This window comes from Microcaecilia unicolor, chromosome 7 (genome assembly GCF_901765095.1).
Source record: "Microcaecilia unicolor chromosome 7, aMicUni1.1, whole genome shotgun sequence".
NCBI lineage: Eukaryota > Metazoa > Chordata > Amphibia > Gymnophiona > Siphonopidae > Microcaecilia > Microcaecilia unicolor.
Window position 1 is genome coordinate 30,814,383 of NC_044037.1, and position 22,262 is coordinate 30,836,644.

Consider the following 22,262-nt stretch of genomic DNA (forward strand, 5'->3'; position numbering starts at 1 on the left):
TCGGACAAACCTATTAAACAACATTTGTATACTGTTAAAGACTCCTGAGGCAGGCCTGTGGCCGAAACACAGTACTGTGTCGAGTCTACAATAAAGTTTGCTTCGTGAATATCATCGCAGTCTCTTTGTCCTGAAGTCATTGGTCCACTTCCCACTCTATTTTCTCGTCTCGTCTCCTCGTGGGATTTAGCGTTCATCCACTCCGTGGAGACTCTACCCCATTTGATATTCCACTCTAGGTAGATGCATAGTCCGCCTAATAGACAGACTGGCCCCAGCAGTGTGTATTCTTTTCAGCTTTAACCTGACAGCAAGTTTGCTTCTTTCCCTCAATTGATTATTGGCTGAAAGTATGGAGAGGAGGCATCTTTTCATTCACCATCCTTGTTATTGCAAATTTATATTGATCTGGATGGAAAAAAAATCACAGTGTGTAGCTTAGAAGTCAATTGTAAAGTCATTTATCTGCATTAATTGACCATCTGACTCTTGTTCCCCCTTCAGTATATCTGATAGCACATTATGAGCTCCCACTGGTATTACAAATGCTGAACAAATTAATAATGCAGTCACCTATCACAATTATCACCAAAATGTAGCGAGCCTTCACCCCATCATCAGTCCATAATCACTTGTCCATCACTGTGCATTCAAATCCCATTTCGAAAAGTTTTATAGCCAAATTTCTCAAAATTATCATTTTTTCTGAAAAATATTATTTAGAAAAATTAACTTAATTTGAGAGAGATCTCCACTGTCGAAATGATCATGATCTTATTCACTACTTCAGTGGGCAAAGGCTTGCTATAAAGATCAGTAAGCCCCCATGTTGAAGTCTAATATACACTTTAAAATTTAGAACTTTTATTGTTTGGGTGAAGTTATGAAATATGAAAGGGCAAAACCACTACGAGAGAAACTACACTGGCTTCCACTTAAGGAACGCGTCACTTTTAAAGTATGCACCTTAGTCCACAAGATCATTTACGGCGAAGCCCCAGCCTACATGTCCGAGTTGATAGACCTGCCACCCAGAAACGCTAAAAGATCATCCCAAACATACCTCAACCTCCACTTCCCTAATTGCAAGGGCTTGAAATACAAGACTCTACACGCGTCAACCTTTTCCTACATGAGCACGCAGCTTTGGAATACACTGCCGCGCAACCTAAGAACAATTCACGAACAAGCTTCCTTCCGCAAATTATTGAAGACCCATCTTTTCGAAAAAATTTACGGAAAGAGCCAAAACACATAGAGTCCACACTCACTAATCTTCAATGCACCATATATCCACTTCTGATCTCTCGTCCCCCGTAATCTCACATCACTCATACATTTACTCACAGAAAGATGCACACCATATGTCTTTGTGTCTTAATTCTGCCCTTTAGGCTTCCCATTGTCTCCTTCCAATGTTTCAATGTCTATGTCCCATTGTTACATTCTTAACGATACTTCGATTGTCTCGCATAACTCTGCACAATGTAATCCATAACCAAGTTGTAACATATTGTATTTCCATTATTCATATCATATTGTAAGCCACACTGAGCCCACAAAAAGGTGGGAAAATGTGAGATACAAATGCAATAAATAAAGTTATGTATTGGTAATAATTGTGATAGGTGACTGCATTATTAATCTGGTCAGCATTTTTAATACTAGTGGGAACTCACTGAATGTTTGTATTCATGTCTTACAGTGCAGACAGTTACAAAGTAACAGATTTCAGAGGTCAGCATTCTGCAGATTATCATGGTTATTTTTATTTGTTGCATGGAGCAGCCACTAGATTTTGTTCTATTTTCTGGAATACAAAGCATGATTAACAGAAGCTGGGTTTGTGCAGGGAAATGGTACAGACTTATGTAATATTGTACTAAAACAAAAATTTTAACCCATAGTGATTTACAACAAAGAAAATGCTACAATAAGCATTGTTTTAAAATAATCCTATTTAATAAAACGCACCTCCAACATTCTGAAGCTGACTGCATGGCTGAGACATTCCTGCTCTCTGTATCCATCTCCTGAATTGACATCACGTACTTCCGGGTTCGTCACAAGCAGAAGTGACCAACCACACGAGGTTTCTCGGCTTCAGAATGTTGGAGGTGCATTCTATTAAAGAGGATTGGTCAGTTCCTTGAAGCACAGCCAGAGCTCAGCGTCCTGCACAGTAATGCTCAGACACCAGAGAGAGAGAGGGGGGGGGCCTGACACCAGGGGGGGGGGGGTATCTCTGTCACACACACACTCTCTCTCACACACACTCTCTCTCTCTCACACTCAGTCAATGTCTTTCTCTCTCACTCTCACACACTGTCTCTCACACACTCTATGTCTCACACTGTATCACATTCACTCTCTATGTGTCACACAGTCATTCACACACTCTCTTGGTCTCATACACTCAGTCTCACAGAGAGTCTGTGTGTCTCACACACACTCTCTCTCTCGCACACACTGTATCTGTGTGAAACACACAAACTCTCTCTCTCTCTCTCTCACACTGTCTCACTTATGCCCTTGCACACACTCTCATTCTCACACACACACTCTCTCTCTCACAGACACACTCGCACCCAGACTCACTCTCTCTCTCACACACACACACTCGTACATTCACTCTCTCTCTCTCACACACAGTCACTCTCACATACACTCTCTCAAACATATACACACTCTGAGAAAAACCTTGCTAGCGCCCGTTTCATTTGTGTCAGAAACGGGCCTTTTTTACTAGTATATCAATAAAATGAAATTTTAAAAAATCTAAGATACTTTCCTAAAATATAAATCCATCAATAACTGTAAATACCATACAATATTAATAGTCTAGAATCATCCTTCAAACCACCCATGGACTTTTATATCAGATTTCTCACACAGTGGTTATCAACCCAGCCTCACACAATAATACCTACGACAAATACACACGAGATAGATTCATCTGTATTGCTTAAATTGTAGTCACAAGAACAAAAATGGTCAAAGGAAGGAGGAGTCCAGAGACCATGCAGCAAAATTTATTGAGGGATGACACAACCTGACCAAGTTTTGGCTAAACAGGTCTGCATCAGGGGTCATCCAGACTTTAAGGCACTCAAAAATACATGATGCAGACAGAAAACATGTATCACCTTCGTTCTTGTGACTGCTTTATGCTCTGTGGAAGTTTTCTTCATCTTGTTGTGATTGCTTAAATTGTATGCCAATCTATTGCATGCCATATTGATTGTGGGTATACTAGAAAAACAACTGGTTGGTGTGTCCATTGCACTGGGTTTAGAAGAACTACTGTTCTAAGTCAAGGACCTATGAGCTAGGTTTACTGAAAGGTGCTCAATGTTCCCTCCAGGCTCTGTGGGAGTCATTCACCTATATTCCTGCCAGTGGGAGTGCTGTTTCAATAACGGACTCGACACGAGTCATGTTACGGCCAATCCTGGCCTGCCTCAGGAGTCCCTCTATGGCAAAGTGCTGTTGGTTCTCTAGGAAAAGTCTTGTCCGAATATTGGAATTTACCAACAAGACCTTAAAAATGTTGAGAAAAGATAATCCCAACTTCTTTATACCAGTATGAGCGGCACTGTCCATAAAATATAAAACATGTTTTACGGACAGTGCCACTCATACTGGTATAAAGAAGTTGAGATTATCTTTTCTCAACATTTTTAAGGTCTTGTTAGTAAATTCCAATATTCAGACAAGACTTTTCCTAGAAAACCAACAGCACTTTGCCATACAGGGACTTCTAAGGCAGGCCAGAATTGGCCGAAACACGACTCGTGTCGAGTCCAGTTTTTAAGAATAAACTCTTGCTGTGAACGTTTTCTGAGTCCAGTAGAAGTTTTGTTTGGCATCATCTATCTTGTCACCTTCGCTGTGTTCTACTCTTGGTTTTCCCATTGCAGAGGTCTGCTTTCTTCTGTGCTTACAGTACTGTTTCAATATCATATTTTCGATAGTGAGGGACAGGCAAGTTGTGCAAGACTCCTAAAACCAGGCCTAAATACCTGCGCCTAAGATAGCTGCAAATCGGGTGTAGTCTATAATAATGTGCATAGTTTTTTTTAAATGCCCTCAACCCGCCCATTCCACGGCCATGGCCACGCCTCCCTTTTCGACTGTGCACATTAGAATTTACACACACACCGCTTTATAGAATACGCTTTATAGAAAGTTGTGCACGTAAATTATAATTAAAGCCAATTAGTGCCACTAATTGATTAAGTACCATTTATTGGCGCTGATTGGCTTGTTAATCATTTGTGTGTGTGATTTGGCCATGCGGCCAAATTAGCACACACAACTTAAGGCACTATATACAGAATTTGGGGCTTAGCGAGTAGTGTGTGTAAATTCTAACTAGTGCCAATTAGTACAAGTAATTGCTTGTTAACATCCAGTTATTGGTACTGATTGGCTTGTTAACCAATTGGGGTTTTTTTTACTAAGGCGTGCTAGCGTTTTTAGTACACGCTACAAATAGGTGTGCGCTAAATGCTAGAGACACCCATAGGAATACATTGGCGTCTCTAGCATTTAACATGAGCCTATTTTTAGAGCGCACTAAAAACGTTAGTGTGCCTTAGTAAAAAAAAAAACCTAAGTTGCATGCCTAGATTTCTTGGCATAATTAAACTCTGGAATTCGTTGCCGGAGAACATGGTGAAGGGGGTTAGACGGTTTCCTAAAGGACAAGTCCATAAACCACTACTAAATGGACTTGGGAAAAAATCCACAATTCCAGGAATAACATGTATAGAATGTTTGTACGTTTGGGAAGCTTGCCAGGTGCCCTTGGCCTGGATTGGCCGCTGTCGGGGACAGGATACTGGGCTCGATGGACCCTTGGTCTTTTCCCAGTGTGGCATTACTTATGTACTTATATAGAATCTGGGGGTAAAGCACGTACATGCTACCTTATAGACTATGGGTGATTTTTTTTTTTTTAGTTGTTAGAAAGAAGTAGTTTAGTATTTCCCCAAATCAGCTGCTATTAGGTTTCCCTACTGTAAGGAAGGTTAAATGTTGTAGGAGTCCTTTACTAAGCTGCAGTGCGCACTAATGCATGCTTACCAGTGGCGTACCAAGGGCGGGGCGGTGGGGGCGCCCCGGGCGTCAACGGGTGGGGGGGGTGCTCTGCTGGCGAGTTCCTACCAGCTCCATCCACCCGGCAGCTGTGTGGTGCGGCGCCTCGCGCGATTCTGCACTGCTGTAAAAGAAGAAAATTGCCTCGTCAGCCCTTCCCTCACTCTGTCCCGCCCTCGAGGAAATAGGACGTTACATCAGAGGGCGGGACACAGTGAGGGAAGGGCCGAAGAGGCGATTTTCTTCTTTTACAGCAGTGCAGTTGTGCCGGGTGGACGGAGCTGGTAGGCAGGTGGGGACTGGGTCGGGGGGTGGGGTGCCATGTTGCCCTGCAGCCTGGGGGGGGGTGCGCACAGTAGCGATCCGCCCCGGGTGGCAGTGAACCACAGAACGCCACTGATGCTTATCGCAGCTTAAAATGCCTTACCTCAGGACGCTTAGGCATCCTTCGATAATTTTGGCATCTGCGCACTTCCCATGTGCTAAAAATTAGATTTTATTTTTTAGTGCTGGGGCAGGTCGAGGATGGAGAGTTGGCGTGTACTGCGCTAATTGGATAATGCAGCTACATGGCCACACGCTAACTGATTAGCACGTGGATAGCATGCGAGTCCTTTCCACCTACAAAATAGGTGGCTGTAGGGGTCATGCACTAGTGGCCACGTGCTAATGGGAAAAATAGCTCATGGCCATTAATTTAAAAAATAGAAAACTGGCGTTCAGGAATGACTCGCATAAGCACATGCTAAAAAGCCACTTTTTACTGCGGTCTGGTAAAAGGACCCAATAGTCTGTTAAAATCTTCTTTGTTTTATCAAGCAGCATCTGTTTGGAACTGTTTACCTTTTCCTATTCGCTTTCAAAAGAAATTATGGTCTTTTTAGGAAGGTTTTAAAACTTTATTTGAAAAATATGTTTACGGTAAAGGTTAAGAGGTACTGATTTTTTGATGATTTATAATGTAATTATTATGTTCCTGAAATTGTTCCAGTCTCTTTGGTTTTGTTACCCTCTTTGAACCTGAAGTAGTGTCACGGTCTTACCGTCACTGCGCCCGAGCCCAGCGGAGTCCAGCGGCAATGTCTTCCGCCTCCACGCACGCCCTTCTCCTGTGGCACGCATGTGCACTGCAGCTCCACAGATCTGAGCTTACCCCAGAGGTGACAGAGATATAAGAGAGCAGGAACAATCTCTACTTGCTCATGTCCCACTTCCAAATTACAAAATGGTGGCAGTTGACCTGCAGGCCAGAGAGGAATCACAGGTCTGCCATAAAATGGCAAACGTAGACTAGGAGTGAGTGAGAATTTCTTCTGACCCCTTTAGACTCAAATGTATCTGGAGCAAACTGAAAAGTGACAATTCTGAAGGAGGAAAGGAGGCATTATGACAAAGGGGTGTGGCTTTAATGAAAGCGCATTTTACTTATGTCTGAACCAAGAGAGTGAGAGAATAGTGTGAGGACTTGTCCTGCACCCACAGACGATGAGAGATTTTATAGGGAGGAGGGATCACACTAAAAGGCCTTGTCCCTTTTAGCCAGCAGCTTTGAGATGAGGGGGGGGGGGGGGACACCATCGCACGTTGCCAGAACCAGCAATGGATGAAGTTCCAAACTGCAAACAACATGAGAAGATTTCCCTCTGAATTTACTAAACTGTCATGCAAAGAAGTGACTGTTTTTATCACAGTTTAGTGAACAAGTCCCAGGACCTCACATGAATAGGGTGCACACAGATTCAAAGTTCTGTGGTACAAATTTATAAAAGGAAAAAGCCCAATATAAACAAAATGCAAATATTATTAAGTAAATATGCCAACTCTGATGGTGGTCCTTTAAGTAGTATTGTAATTACAGATCACTATTTGGGGTACTATATCATATTTTCTAATATACCTAATATGTCTCTATAGCATGACTTGTATTAGCTTTAAATTTCTGAATAAGGGTGAAGTGGAGGAGTGGCCTAGTGGTTAGGGTGGTGGACTCTGGTCCTGAGGAACTGAGTTCGATTCCCACTTCAGGCACAGGCAGCTCCTGGTGACTCTGGGCAAGTCACTTAACCCTCCATTGCCCCATGTCAGCCGCATTGAACCTGCCATGAGTGGGAAAGCGCGGGGTACAAATGTAACAAAAATAAAATAGATACTATTGGAGATTCTACATGGAATGCTGCTACTATTGGAGATTCTACATGGAATGTTGCTATTCCACTAGCAACATTCCATGTAGAAGCCTGCGCGACCACATTGGTGATCTGCAAGGGCCGACTTCTACATGGAATGTTGCTAGTGGAATAGCAACATTCCATGTAGAATCTCAAATAGTAGCAACAGTGGAGGAGTGGCCTAGTGGTTAGGATGGTGGACTCTGGTCCTGGGGAACTGAGTTTGATTCCCACTTCAGGCACAGGCAGCTCCTTGTGACTCTGGGCAAGTCACTTAACCCTCCATTGCCCCAGGTACAAATAAGTACCTGTATATAATATGTAAGCCGCATTGAGCCTGCCATGAGTGGGAAAGCGCGGGGTACAAATGTAAAAAAAAAAATAATAAGTATCTGTAAAACCTGTGCATACTGTCATCAGATCACTGAGGTGTATTGAATATGGTTGGAATTAATACAATACTCATAATACAAAAACTTGGGTTAGACCCATTAGAGATATTTGTTCTTTAGCATACATATATTATATATTCATTAAAATATCCTGTATTATATTTCTTATCTTAATCTTTCTCATCTAGTCATTTGTTTCCCTGTGACATTACAACATCTTCTTTTCTTTTTCTGTTTTTTTTTTTTTTGTTATGTTTCATTTAGCTTTACTCACAAATAAACCTCCAAAGCCATTGTTCCCTGTGGAGAACCAGCCAAGTGTTATGGATGTCCAGCTGGGTAAGTCCCTGTCATGGCATGACAGATCCTAAATGTCTACTCTGCTGATGTTTGGTGAAAAAAAAAATTGCATAGCGCTAGAAAGGTTTATTGCCAGTGTTATTACATGCAAATCAATTTGCTGCTTCTCATTTATAATAATAGAGCTGACTGCCAAAGCAGTTTAAGGAAATGAGTTTGCATTACATCTGGGACTGGCGATGCAAATTGGTTACACTGGTTATAAGGTACGCAGAAGTGGGGCTCTTTTACGCTGTGTGACCAATATAAAAGAATGCACGAAATGGTGGCATTCTGATTACCTACTTTTAGTCTTCATGGACCAAAAGTATTTTCTACGAGGTACAGAATATTGACTGTTCAGTGAAAGGTAGGGGCATGGGTCCAAAAATGCTTCGACCTTTCTTGACAGAGTCTGTGTGTATTAAGGCAGTCAAAATGCTACTGTGTATACAGTTTGCAGCCCTTGTCTGCTCCGCTCTTAAGTCAAAATTTCATGGTGTAGAATTTTTTCACCAGCTATAAACCTTTGACAGGTATTATCATGTTACTCTGAATCCTACAGGGTGAAGCTGTTTTGAGCAGTTTGTTGTGTACAACAAAGTAGAATCTGATTTTAAGTCCTGGATTTTTCAACAAGTTAGAAAAAAAAACATTTTTGTGCTCTAAGGACTAAAGTTTTGTTTTTGTTTTTGTACTCATGGCCAAATAAATATTGCTACGTACTTACTCTTCAGGATGCCCTCCTCCTATAAAAAGTGTGCTAAGGTTTGCTTCCAGCTTTTTAAGCCGCTGCAAGTCATACCCTGCTGATCAGTGGCGTAGCCAAGGGTGGGCTCGGGTGGGCCCAGGCCCACCCATTTTGGCCTCAAGCCCACCCATTAGCAGCATGCCTATGATGTGGCTGGCAGGGATCCTCAAGCCCCACCAGCCAAAAACTCCCAACAAGTGTCCCTCCTGCATACCTTGTAAGTAGCAGTTCTTCGCCTGCAGTGAGCAATGACATACGTACTGCTCGCACTGGCCCCACAGCCTTCCCTCTGATGTATTTCTGTCTAGGCGGAAACAGGAAGGTGCATCCGAGGGAAGGGTGTGGGGCCAACATGAGCAGTGTGTATTAGTTGCTGCTCGCTGCTGGTGAAAATCTGCTACTTAAAAGTTATGTGGGGGAGGGGGGATGTTTGAGAGACCATATGGTATGCAGGCGAGAGAAGGAGAGACCAAATCACCTGTGGGACGGGGAGAGGTTCTTATGCCCACCCATCTTGGGCTCAGGCACACCCAAAATTGGGTGTCTGGCTACGCCCCTGCTGCTGATGCAACTTGCTCTGATTGGTTCCCTGAATCTATTGAACCCTATTTTGCCTTCTCCTTTGATAGGTCTCACGTGTAAGTTCCTCGATGTGCTACTATTGTCCATCTTCTGTTATCAACCTTCGCTACCATTTCTGGTCCTGTTCCATCAACTCCCCACCTGGTGCCTGATTCCTAACTACAATTTTGCCTGACAAATTTTGTACCATTCCTGATTCTTTGGTGTTGGTCTGGCTTGTCCGACCACATTTCTGCCTTTCATTCTGTAGTTCGACAGCATCCAGTCAGCTGATGACTGACAACTATGCTAAATTATCTAAGGAACACCTTTGGCTCATGCCTTCGGTCCTGGCAACTTCTGAGTTCCAGAGGGCTCAGCTCAAAGGGAAAGGCAACTGTTATAGGTGACAATACTCAGTAGGGGAACTACCGCTCAAAAAAATCCAAAATATCAAACAAGAAAAGAGCGGGTTTATATGAATGGGAACCCTGTTGAAAAACAGTGATAAGGAAAAGTGGAAAGGACCTCAGATAAGTGACATACAGCAATAATGCTGAACAAATTGTGCTCTACATGAGCGTCACTACAAATCAATCACTGGTCACTTTCTCACCATCCTCCTATGTGCTCAAATTTTGTAACAAACAAATCAAATCTTAAATATCAAATATTAAATATCAAAAGCTACATTGCCCATAATGTTAAACATCACTTAGCTGCAAAAGCGGTCGCCACTTTCCTTTCCACTTTCCTTATCACTGTTTTTGAACAGGGTTCCCATTCATATAAACCCGCTCTTTTCTTAGCTGTTATAGGTGAACATACACAATCCAGGCCAAAGACCTCTAATGTTCTCCACTGAGTTGTCGTCCAGTCATGATATAAATGTTCAGCCCATGTGTTTTTATGAAAACAAAATAATTCTGATTTTTCAACTCCATCACTGTTTAGTACGCCATAATACGATTGCTTTCCTGGTCCATGTAGGGTCTTGTCTCACCTTTGAATGCTAATCTTTCAAGTTCTAATCTTTTATAATGTAGTCTTCTGGCTTTTATTGGCCTTCACTCCTTAATTATTGCTCACCGGGTAAGCAGAAATTCATTTTCTAACGGTTGCAGGTGATAATGGGGATGAGCGCCTAGAAATTTTTCATTTGAAAATGAATATCATTAACAATGCATACTATGTGCCAGGGGCGTATTTGGACTTCGCCGGTAGGGGGGTCCAGAGCCGCGGTGAGGGGGCACATTTTAGCCCCCCCCCCCCCACGGTGACCCCCCCCCCCCCCCCCCCGGGTGGTAATTCCATTTTTTATGCACGACTGATACGCATGGCAGAAAATATTTTTTATTTTCTACCGCGTGGTGCTAACCGGGTGGTAATTGGCAGTGTACCCACACTGACGATGACCGCCCAGTTAACATGTGAGACCTTACCGCTAAATTTACAGGTGGCGGTAAGGTCTTAGGTCCAAAATGGGCGTGCCAATTTTTATTATGTCACACGTTCATTTTCGGCCCCCAAAAAAGGACTCTATTGCAGTCGCGCTGAAAAATGGACCTGCGCGCATCCAATACACGTGCCTACAACGGCGCAGGCCATTTTTCGGCACACCTTAGTAAAAGGACCCCTATCCCACATTTTCCCACCTATTTGCAGGCTCAATGTGGCGTACATATTACCGTAAAGGCATTCGCCAATTCCTGTAAGAACAAATACAAAGTGGTGTTATGGAAGAGTAAGGTTCTAGTGTGAAAGATGAGTTATGGAATCGTAGAGAGGAGTGAGTTTGTGACCATTACGAGATTTGATTTCGTTGTGGTGCAGGGTTCAGGCATTTAAGTTGGGTCAGTAGGGTATGTCTTTTTGAACAGATTAGTTTTTGGGGCCCCTCTTACTAAAGAGTTGCCATATGGCAACCCGGAACTACCGCCAGTCCAACGCCTCTGCCAGCGGTAGTTCTGCCTTGAGGGCACACCATTTCCAGTGGCATCATTTGTAGTACGGTGCTAGGCCAGTATAAGTGCTCCTCCTGCATGGCCACATGGTAAGAATAATCTTGCCCCGTGGCCATGTCTTTTTTAACGCGTGAGACCTAACCACTAAGTGAATGGGTGGCGGTAAGGTTTCAGACCCAAAATGGGCACGCGTCAATTTTCATTTCGCCGCACGTCCATTTTCGGCCAAAAAAGGCATTTTTTACAGGCGCGTTGAAAAATGGATCTGCGCGTGTCCAAAACGCACGCCTACACTAGCACAGGCCATTTTTCAGCACAGGCCATTTTTCAGCACATCTTAATAAAAGGACCCCTACTACTACTTATCATTTCTATAGCGCTACAAAGCATACGCAGCGCTGTACACCATACACAAAAAAGACAGTCCCTGCTCAAAGAGCTCACAATCTAAATATGGAATGTTGCTAGTGGAATAGCAGCATTCCGTGTAGAATCTCAAATAGTAGCAACAGAATCTCCAATAGTAGCAACATTCCATGTAGAATCTCAAGTAATAGCAACATTCCAGAAAGAGTAGTTACTCACCTGTAACAGGTGTTCTCCGAAGACAGCAGGCAATATATTCTCACTGATGGGTGACGTCACGTCGGCCCGGAGGACTTTCCAGCAAAGTCCATGACAAAGTCTAAAATGTCCCCCGTCGCGCGGGCGGATGCAGTGCGCATGCGCGCGTCCACTTTCCCGCCCGCCGCGCGGGCACATTCCTCAGTTAATTACAAGAATTAGAGGAATACAACTCCAAAGGGGAGGTGGGAGGGTTGTGAGAATATATTGCCTGCTGTCTTCGGAGAACACCTGTTACAGGTGAGTAACTACTCTTTCTCCAAAGACAAGCAGGCCAATATTCTCACTGATGGGGTATCCCTAGCCCCCAGGCTCACTCAACACAACAAAGAATGGTCAATTGGGTCCCGCAACGGCGAGGACAAAAAACAAAATTGACCTGAAACCAAATTCAACTATTGAGAGTGCAGCCTGGAACAGAATAAACATGGGCCTAGGGGGGTGGAGTTGGATTCTAAACCCCAAACAGACTCTGCAGCACCGACTGCCCAAACCGACTGTCGCGTCGGCTATGCTGCTGAAGGCAGTAATGTGATGTGAATGTGTGGATCGAAGCCCACGTCGCAGCTTTGCAAATCTCTTCTATGGTGGCTGACTTTAGATGAGCCACCGACGCAGCCATGGCTCTAACATTATGAGCCGTGACATGACCGTCCAAAGTCAGCCCGGCTTGGGCGTAAGAGAAGGAAATGCAATCTGCTAGCCAATTAGAGATGGTGCGTTTTCCGACAGCAACTCCCCTCTTGTTGGGATTAAAAGAAACAAACAGATGGGCGGACTTTCTGAAGGGGCGCGTCCGCTCCACGTAACAGGCCAGTGCTCTTTTACAGTCCAAAGTATGCAACTTGCTTTCGCCCGGGCTCAAGTGAGGAGGGGGAAAGAATGTTGGCAAGACAATTGACTGGTTCAGATGGAACTCCGACACCACCTTCGGTAGAAACTTTGGGTGGGTGCGGAGGACTACTCTGTCATGATGAAAGACAAGGAATGGTGCATGAACTACCAGGGCTTGAAGCTCACTGACCCTACGAGCTGAAGTAACAGCCACCAAGAAAATGACCTTCAAGGTCAAGTACTTCAGATGGCAGGAATCCAGTGGCTCGAAAGGAGTTGTCATCAGCTGGGTGAGAACGACATTGAGATCCCATGGCACTGGAGGAGGTTTGATAGGGGGCTTTGACAAAAACAAACCTCTCATGAAACGCATGACTAAAGGCTGTCCAGAAATCGGCAAGCCATCAACATGTGAATGATAAGCACTGATAGCGCTAAGGTGAACCTTGACCGAGTTAGTCTTAAGACCAGACTCGGATAAATGCAGCAGGTACTCAAGCAAGGTCTGTGCAGGACAAGAGAAAGGATCTAAACCGTTACTGTCACACCAGACGGCAAACCTCCTCCATTTAAAAGAGTAACACTTATGTGTGGAATCTTTCCTGGAAGCAAACAGAACTCTGGAGACACCCTCAGAGAGACCAAAGGAGGCAACCTCTAAGCTCGCAACATCCAGGCCGTGAGAGCTAGAGACCGGAGGTTGAGATGTAGAAGCGCCCCCTCGTTCTGAGTAATGAGGGTCGGAAAACAATCCAATCTCCATGGCTCTTCTGACGAAAGTTCCAGAAGAAGGGGAAACCATATCTGGCGGGGCCAAAAAGGCGCTATCAGAATCATGGTTCCCTGGTCCTGCTTGAGTTTCAGGAGAGTCTTCCCCACTAAAGGGATGGGAGGATAAGCGTACAGGAGTCCTGTCCCCCAAAAAAGGAGGAAGGCATCCGACGCTAGTCTGCCGTGGGCCTGGAGTCTGGAACAGAATTGAGGAACCTTGTGAGTGTCCTGGGAAGCAAAAAGATCTATCGATGGAGTTCCCCAAACTCGAAAGATCTTTTTGGCAATAGTCATGTTCAAGGACCACTCGTGAGGCCGCATAACTCTGCTCAGCCTGTCGGCCAGACCATTGTTTACACCGGCTAGATAAGTGGCTTGGAGAAACATTCCGTTTTGATAGGCCCATAGCCACATCTGCACGGCCTCCTGGCACAGAGGACGGGATCCGGTACCCCCTTGCTTGTTGGTGTAATACATTGCCACTTGATTGTCTGTCTGAATGAGAACAATTTTGTTGGCTAGCCGATCTCTGAATGCCTTCAGAGCGTTCCAGATCGCTCGCAATTCCAGGAGGTTGATCTGGAGATGCTTCTCCTGAAGAGACCAAGCTCCTTGGGTGTGAAGCCCATCTACATGCGCTCCCCACCCGAGGAGGGATGCATCCGTCGTCAGCACTTTTTGAGGCTGAGGAATTTGGAATGGGCGTCCCAAGACCAGATTGGATCGAATGGTCCACCAACTGAGGGAATTTCGAAAATTGGTGGACAGCCGGACAACATCCTCTAGATTCCCTGTGGCTTGAAACCACTGAGAAGCTAGGGTCCATTGAGCCGATCTCATGTGTAGACGTGCCATGGGTGTCACATGAACTGTGGAGGCCATGTGGCCTAGCAATCTCAACATCTGCCGAGCTGTGATCTGCTGAGATGCTTGCACTTTGGAAACCAGAGACAGAAGTCTGTCTGCCCTGGGTCCTGGGAGATAAGCACAAGCTGTCTGTGTGCACAACAGAGCTCCTATGAATTCCAATTTTTGCACAGGGACGAGATGGGACTTGGGGTAATTGATGACAAAGCCCAGCATTTCTAGCACCTGAATAGTCATCCGCATAGACTGTAAAGTTTCTTGCGGGGAGGTGTTCTTCACCAGCCAATCGTCCAGATAAGGGAACACATGCACTCCCAGTCTGCGTAGCGACGCTGCCACAACTGCCAGGCACTTTGTAAAAACCCTGGGTGCAGACGCCAAGCCAAAAGGCAAAACACAGTACTGAAAATGCTGTGTTCCCAGCCGAAACCGAAGATACTTCCTGTGGGCTGGAAGTATCGGTATGTGAGTGTAAGCATCCTTCAAGTCCAGAGAGCATAGCCAATCGTTTTTCTGAATCATGGGAAGAAGAGTGCCCAGGGAAAGCATCCTGAACTTTTCTTTGACCAGATATTTGTTCAGGGCCCTTAGGTCTAGGATGGGACGCATCCCCCCTGTTTTCTTTTCCACAAGGAAATACCTGGAATAGAATCCCAGCCCTTCTTGCCCTGGTGGTACGGGCTCGACCGCATTGGCGCTGAGAAGGGCGGAGAGTTCCTCTGCAAGTATCTGCTTGTGGTAGGAGCTGAAAGACTGAGCTCCTGGTGGGCAATTTGGGGGTTTGGAAATCAAATTGAGGGTGTACCCGCACCGGACTATTTGAAGAACCCACTGGTCGGAGGTTACGAGAGGCCACCTTTGGTGAAAAAATTTTAACCTCCCCCCGACCGGCAGGTCGTTCGGCACAGGTACTTTGACTTCGGCTATGCTCTGCTGGAGCCAGTCAAAAACCCGTCCCTGGTTTTTGCTGGGGAGCTGCAGGGGGCTGCTTCGGTGCCCGCTGCTGACGAGAGCGAGCGGGCTGGGGTCGAGCCTGAACCGGCTGACGGGAATAAGGAGTGTACCTACGATTTCTAGAAGCGTAGGGAGCACTTCTCTTTCCCTTAAAAAACTTCCTAGCAGTGGAAGTGGTTGCAGAAGGCGCCCGGCGGGAGAGAGAATCCATAGCGTTGTCACGCTGGTAGAGATGATCAATCATCTCTTCAACCTTCTCTCCAAAAAGGTGATCCCCCCGGCATGGGATATCTGCTATTTTCCGCTGAGTTCTTTCCTCCAGGTTAGAGGCACGCAGCCATGAGAGCCTGCGCATCGCTATACCTTGAGCGGAAAAGCGAGATGTCACATCGCAAGTGTCAAAAATGCCCCTGGACAGGAACTTGCGACACGCCTTCTGCTGCCTGATCACTTGGCGAAAGGGTTCAGCTTTCTCCTCAGGGAGTGTATCTACTAAACTCTCAAGTTGCCTCACAGAGTTCCGTAAATGCACACTCGTGAAGAGTTGGTAAGACTGGATTTTGGAAGCGAGCAGACCAGCCTGATACGCCTTCCTCCCAAAAGAGTCCAGAGTTGCATATTCTCGCCCCGGGGGCGCCGAGGAGAAATTTCTGGAACTCTTGGCTCTTCTGAGGGCAGAATCCACCACCGCTGAATCATGAGGCAATTGGGTCTGCATGAGACTGGGTTCCCCGTGGATCCTATATTGGGACTCAGCTTTCTTAGGGACGGTTGGACTTGAAAAAGGCTTCTCCCAGTTCCTTAGCATAAGTTCCTTAAGAGTCTCATGAAAAGGAACTGTGGCAGAAGATGAAGGTGGAGATGGATAGTCCAGAACCTCAAGCATTTTGGCTCTGGGCTCGTCCACAATTTCCACGGGGAAGGGGATGGCCTCAGACATCTCCCGAACAAAAGATGAAAAAGACAAGCTCTCGGGAGGAGACAGCTGCCTTTGTGGCGAGGGAGTGGAGTCAGATGGAATGCCTTGAGAATCCTCGTCAGAGAACTCCCCATGCACTCCTTCATCATCCTCAGATGAGGTACCATCAGATGGGGCTAAAAGCTCAGACAGAGCCGCCCGAATCTGAGCCCGTCTCGACAAAGAGGTTTGATGGCCTCTATGATGGTGCCGAGAAGTTGATGGTCCCTGAGGCTCCGGGGAAGCTTCCTGCTCCGATGCCTCGGGAGAGTCAACTTGGGAGGTCAAAGGCACCGGCACCGGAGACGGCACCGGTGAGACAGACCTCACCACAGGCTGAAGGCCTGATGCAGGAACATCCGGCATCGGCAATGTCGACACCTTCGACGCCGTCGGCACCGGTGCCTCTGAAAGCATCGACACCGGCCCCGTCGACGCCGTCGGCACCGACAACCTCGATGCCAACTGCCACTGCTGCATCATGTTCAAGAAAAAAGGGAACATGGCCTGCATACTCTCATCCACAGCTGGAGTCGGAAAAGGCTGCGGGGTCGGTTGAGGTGCCAGAGGCAAAGTCTGCTGAGGTTGGGGAGTGGGGACTCGGCTGCCAGCGACCCCACGCGTCGGAACCTCAGTAATAGAGGGAGAGCGATCCTCTCGGCACCGACGCTTCTCGGGTATCGAGTGCATCGATGACCCGGAGCTCCCGGTGCCGTGTCTCGAAGGAGATCGACGACGATGCTTCTTGGCCTTCGCCCGACGCATGTCATCGAGACTCCTCGGCACCGGAGAGGAGGACGTGGAATCCACACGTCTCCTCGGGGCCGGGTCCGACGCAGGACGGTCCCGGGGGGCCTGCACAGCAGGAGGCGCCGAGGCGGGTGGAGACCCACTCGATGCATCACTGCTCCCAGCGTGCATGGGTCTAAAGGCAGCCTGTCCCCTGTCTCCCGGTGCCGACGCCTCCTTCGACGTCGACTTCGACGACGTCGGCCTCGAAGACATCATCCTCGACGGCACCGACTTCACCGGCACCGACTTGCCCGGCGCCGGTTTGGAGGGCGCCGACTTAGACGACGTCGACGGCGCCGACGTCGACGACGCCGAAGCACCGGGCCCAAAAATCTTCTCTCTCTGGGCGTCTCGAGAGAGCAGTGTCCGCTTCCTCATGGCGAGACACAATTTACAACTCTCCGAGCGGTGGTCCGGCCCAAGGCACTGAATACACCACGAGTGTGTATCAGTGCCAGAGATGGCCCGATGGCAGCGGGCACAAGGCTTGAAGCCGCTGGGCGTCTTCGTTGACATCTCGGGAAAAATTGTCCCTGCCAAATCAAAAGACGCGATTGTGTCTAGAAAAATAATGACACAGAAAAACAAAAGAAAAAGACGGGAAAAAATACCCGACCGAGCGATTTAAATAAAATCGCAGACTAAAATAAAGGAAACTTAATAAACGAAAACAATCTAAGATAACAAAAAAAGGATACTTCGCTTTTTTCTTCTTTCTTCACCTCCGGGCACAGGAGGAACACGAAGACGAGATCGTCGAGCTCCGTGTCACCTCAGACGCGGAGAAGAAAAAACTGAGGAATGTGCCCGCGCGGCGGGCGGGAAAGTGGACGCGCGCATGCGCACTGCATCCGCCCGCGCGACGGGGGACATTTTAGACTTTGTCATGGACTTTGCTGGAAAGTCCTCCGGGCCGACGTGACGTCACCCATCAGTGAGAATATTGGCCTGCTTGTCTTTGGAGAATCTCAAATAGTAACAACATCCCATGTTCCACTGCACTAACTGTACGTGCAGGACGTCAGACTCACAGAAACAGAAGCCTGCGTGGCCGCATTGCTGATCTGCAAGGGCAGGCTTCTACATTACTACTACTACTTATCACTTCTATAGCGCTACATGGCATACGCAGCGCTGTACACCATACACAAAAAGACAGTCCCTGCTCGAAGAGCTCACAATCTAGATAAGACAGTACACTTAAGACAGAACAATTAAGGGTAAGGGAATAAAGCGGTGAGGATAAAGGACAGGGTAAGTGAGTTAGGAGTCAAAAGCAGTTCCCCTAAGAGAACTATAATGAAAATACAAAATAATAAGAGGTAAAAAAAAACATCCAAGTAGTAAGATGAATCATTTACATTTGTATTTCCTGGTGTCCGTATCCATATTCTAAATACGGCTCCACATTTGGCAGAGCCTTTTGTAAAATACCAACCTGAATATCCCATTTCTGACATAGAGCCCCTTAAGCAAAATGCAGCTTCACATTTATTATTAATAGGATGGTTTACCATACGTCAATTGTGTTGCTTAAATGCAGATTTTTGAAGCTTGTAGTAACTCATTCTGCTCGTGAAGGATTTCAAAGCCATTGGCATTGGAGTGTACATCTCCTCTCCTCTGTGGCTCCCAATGAAGGCTTGACAGATGTATACTGCACAAAGTCTTCGCTCACACTGCTGCTGCTGCTGAGGGTATAGTATTGATCGGATGGTAAATTCTTGGCCCATTACTTTGCTAATCCTATTGAAAAATGGTTTGATTTTACATGCACCTTTGGGCAGGAGCCAAGCAAATCTCAAGCATGAGAGCTGTCATCTCTTCTTATTACAGAAAAAAAGCACCTGAAACATCAGAGCAATCTCTCATTCCGCGTCAATGTCAGCTGAGTCATTCCTGCTGATGGAAAAGTTTTGTTTCTCTTGTATCCCAGCGAATGGCTCTGGTGAGCCACAATTTTCGTTCCCCGCAGATCACAGCCTGTTTCTGTTCAGGCTGTTTAATTTTTCTTTTTTTTTTAAATCACAGTCGAATGTTACTTAACATAGAGGAGAAGATGGTCAGCCACAGTGAAAAAAATGCCACACTGACTTACAAATGGCAAGTTTCACTTCTGTCCCTGTATCCATATCTCAAAAGGGAAAGGGAACTTGATATACTACTGCCTTTCAGAGGTTTTTTTTTGCAACTACATTCAAAGCGGTTTATATATGTTCAGGTACTTATTTTGTACCAGGGGCAGTGGAGGGTTGAGGGATTTGCCGAGAGTCACAAGGAGCTGCAGTGGGAATCAAACTCAGTTCCCCAGGATCAAAGTCCACTGCACTAACCACTAGGCTACTCCTCCACTAGCAACATTCCATGTAGAAGCCTGCCCTTGCAGATCAGCAATGCAGCCGCGCAGGCTTCTGTGAGTCTGACATCCTGCACGTATGTGCAGGACATCAGACTCACAGAAACAGAAGCCTGCGCGGCCATGTTGCTGATCTGCAAAGGCAGGCTTCTACATGGAATGTTGCTAGTGGAATAGCAACATTCCATGTAGAATCTCAAATAGTAGCAACAGAATCTCAACAGTAGCAACGTTCCATCTAGAATCTCCAATAGTAGCAACATTCCATGTAGAATCTCAACTAGGTTTTTGCAGCTCGGTTTACATATATTCAAGTGCTTATTTTGTACCAGGGGCAATGGAGGGTTAAGTGACTTGCCCAGAGTCACAAGGAGCTGCAGTGGGAATTGAACTCACTTCCCCTGGATCAAAGTCTACTGCACTAACCCCTAGGCTACTCCTCCCAGGAAACAAAATATGCCTGGGAAGGTATATCATCATTTATTTATTTAATCTCATTACAGAACATTTTTAGTCCACTATTCCAGGGAAAATCTCATTTTGTAGCAGATTGTAAAGATAAAATATGCATTACCGCTTAGGGGTTCTTTTACAAAGCTGAGGTAGAAAGTGGTCTTAGTGCACCTTTATGCGGATCTTTCCCATGTGCTAAGGCCATGGGCATTCACTGGATTTGGGTGCAGAGGGGGTCTTTTACAAAGTGGTGGTAAGCCCAATGCGAGTTACCGCATGCTAAAATGAAACTACTGCCAGGCCAACGCAGCCGACGGCAGTAGTTCTGGCCGGAGTGTGTGCCGTTTCCGGCACTCCAGGAAATTTCTTTCCCTAGTGTGGCACTAACCCGGTGGTAATCTGGCATCGCAGCGTGCTGCCTGGTTACCACTGCCCTATCACTGCTGCATTTGTGGCAATACGTGCTCCCTGCCACATAGCCACGCGGTAAGAGTTTTCTTACCACGTGGCCATTTTTGGAAGGGCATTCTACAGGCTGTGGTAAAAAGGGCCCTGGTATGCGGGAAAACAGCCCCTGCCACTACTGCAGTGCCCTTTTCCCCCGCAGCTTTGTAAAAGGACCCCAGAGTTACTGAATACTGCCATTTCTGTGCCTGACCGACAGTAGATTTTGATTTATTATCTGTAACCCTCCCTTATCCAAGGCAAGGTACAATATACAAACATAAAAATATATATATAAAACATACAAAACAAAAACGTACAAAAAAGTTAAAATTCTAACCAGAATATCCAAAATGCAGCCTTATACTTGTCCAGTGGTAGCAGAAAAGCCAGACACATCAAGTGTGCCTTCAGTTGACGCTTAAATGCCAGCAAATGTGTTAGGTTAGGGGTGAGCATTTACTCCAGCCTTTGGCAGGCTTAAATGCTCGTGCTTTAAGTTATATGCAAAAATGACTTAAGCTAGTATTCTATAAAGACAGTTCCATGCAGAACTGCCTTTACAGAATTCGCACTTAGCGCACATCATCCTGGCGCCTAACTTGGGTGCCCTATAATTCCCCCCAAGGCTTTCAGTTTTTAAAAAAATGAAAAGAGATCTAACCCCGCCACTAGACAAACTAAGGCGTTGCCTAGGGCACCAACATTTGGTAGGGGGAGGGGGGACTTATCACCTTAGTTGCCTTCCACTTTTCTCCCTGCTCCTCACCTGTCCACCACTTGCCACGTGCCACTCGCCACAGGAGCATCTATGGTGTTTGCGATTTTTTGCATCTTTTATTATCTCTTATTATCTTTGTTGTTTTATACGATACCTATACGATCACTAGCTTACTTTACATTGTTTAACTGTATTTTACTGAACTGTAGTCTTCCCTATGGTATTGTTTAAGCCACATTCAGCCTGCGACTAGTGGGAAAATGTGGGGTATAAATGTGTTAAATAAAATAAAATGTAAAGTGTATAATTCAATATCAGCACTGAAAGATAAAACCCATGCAATAGATTACACCATATCTGAGACAGTGAGCTGGTGAACTGCTTGTGACTCTGGGCAAGTCACTAAGGGGTCCTTTTACTAAGGCGCGCTGAAAAATGGCTTGCGTTAGTGTAGGCGCAGGTTTTGGGTGCGTGTCAATCCATTTTTCAGCGCACCTGTTAAAAAAATGCCTCTTTAAAATTTTTGCCAAAAATGGACGTGTGGCAAAATCAAAATTGTCACATGTCCATTTTGGGTCTGAGACCTTACCACCAACCATTGACCTAGCGGTAAAGAATCCGGGCAGTAATGACCTTCATGCGTCAAATGCCACTTGGTGCGCATCCGTTACGCGCGCCCGAAAATAAAATAAAAATTTCAGATGCACATATTGGACACGCGCCAAAAATGAAATTATGTCAAGAGCCATGCAGTAGTCAGGTGGTAACTCCATTTCGGCACGCATACACGCTTACGCGGCTTAGTAAAAGGGCCCCTTAATCCTCCATTTCCCTAGGTACAAAAACTTAGATTGTAAGCATGTTAAGGACAGCGAAAGTACTTGCATATAATATGTAAACCGATTTGGTTGTACCACAGAAAGGCAATATATCAAACCCACAACCCTTTACCTCTTTACGTCCAGAAACTGGAGTGCTTCCCTACACTGCCTTTCCTCATTTTTGCCCTGAAAGTATTTGTATAAAACAATTGCAGTGGGACCTACTGATTTAATGAATGTAAATGAGCTGGCTAATCACTGGATATAAATGATTTGATGAGAGATGAACTACAGTACTGTCAGCCTCACCACGAGGATGATGGCAGCAATCTGTGAAGAGCTGTGCAATTAAGTGTAGTATATCGAAGGCTCTTCCTGTGAAATCATACTTT

At 45.8% G+C, this 22,262-nt stretch overlaps 1 protein-coding gene across 1 annotated transcript in view; it reads left to right on the plus strand.

The window, feature by feature from the left end:
- Window positions 1-22,262, plus strand: part of IL1RAPL2 (interleukin 1 receptor accessory protein like 2) — a 1,135,323-nt gene that overhangs the window by 814,241 nt on the left and 298,820 nt on the right. Inside the window, exon 6 of the mRNA XM_030209898.1 lies at window positions 7,925-7,999. Within this exon, the coding sequence (XP_030065758.1) occupies window positions 7,925-7,999 (75 nt within the window). The remainder of the gene's footprint in view (window positions 1-7,924; window positions 8,000-22,262) is intronic.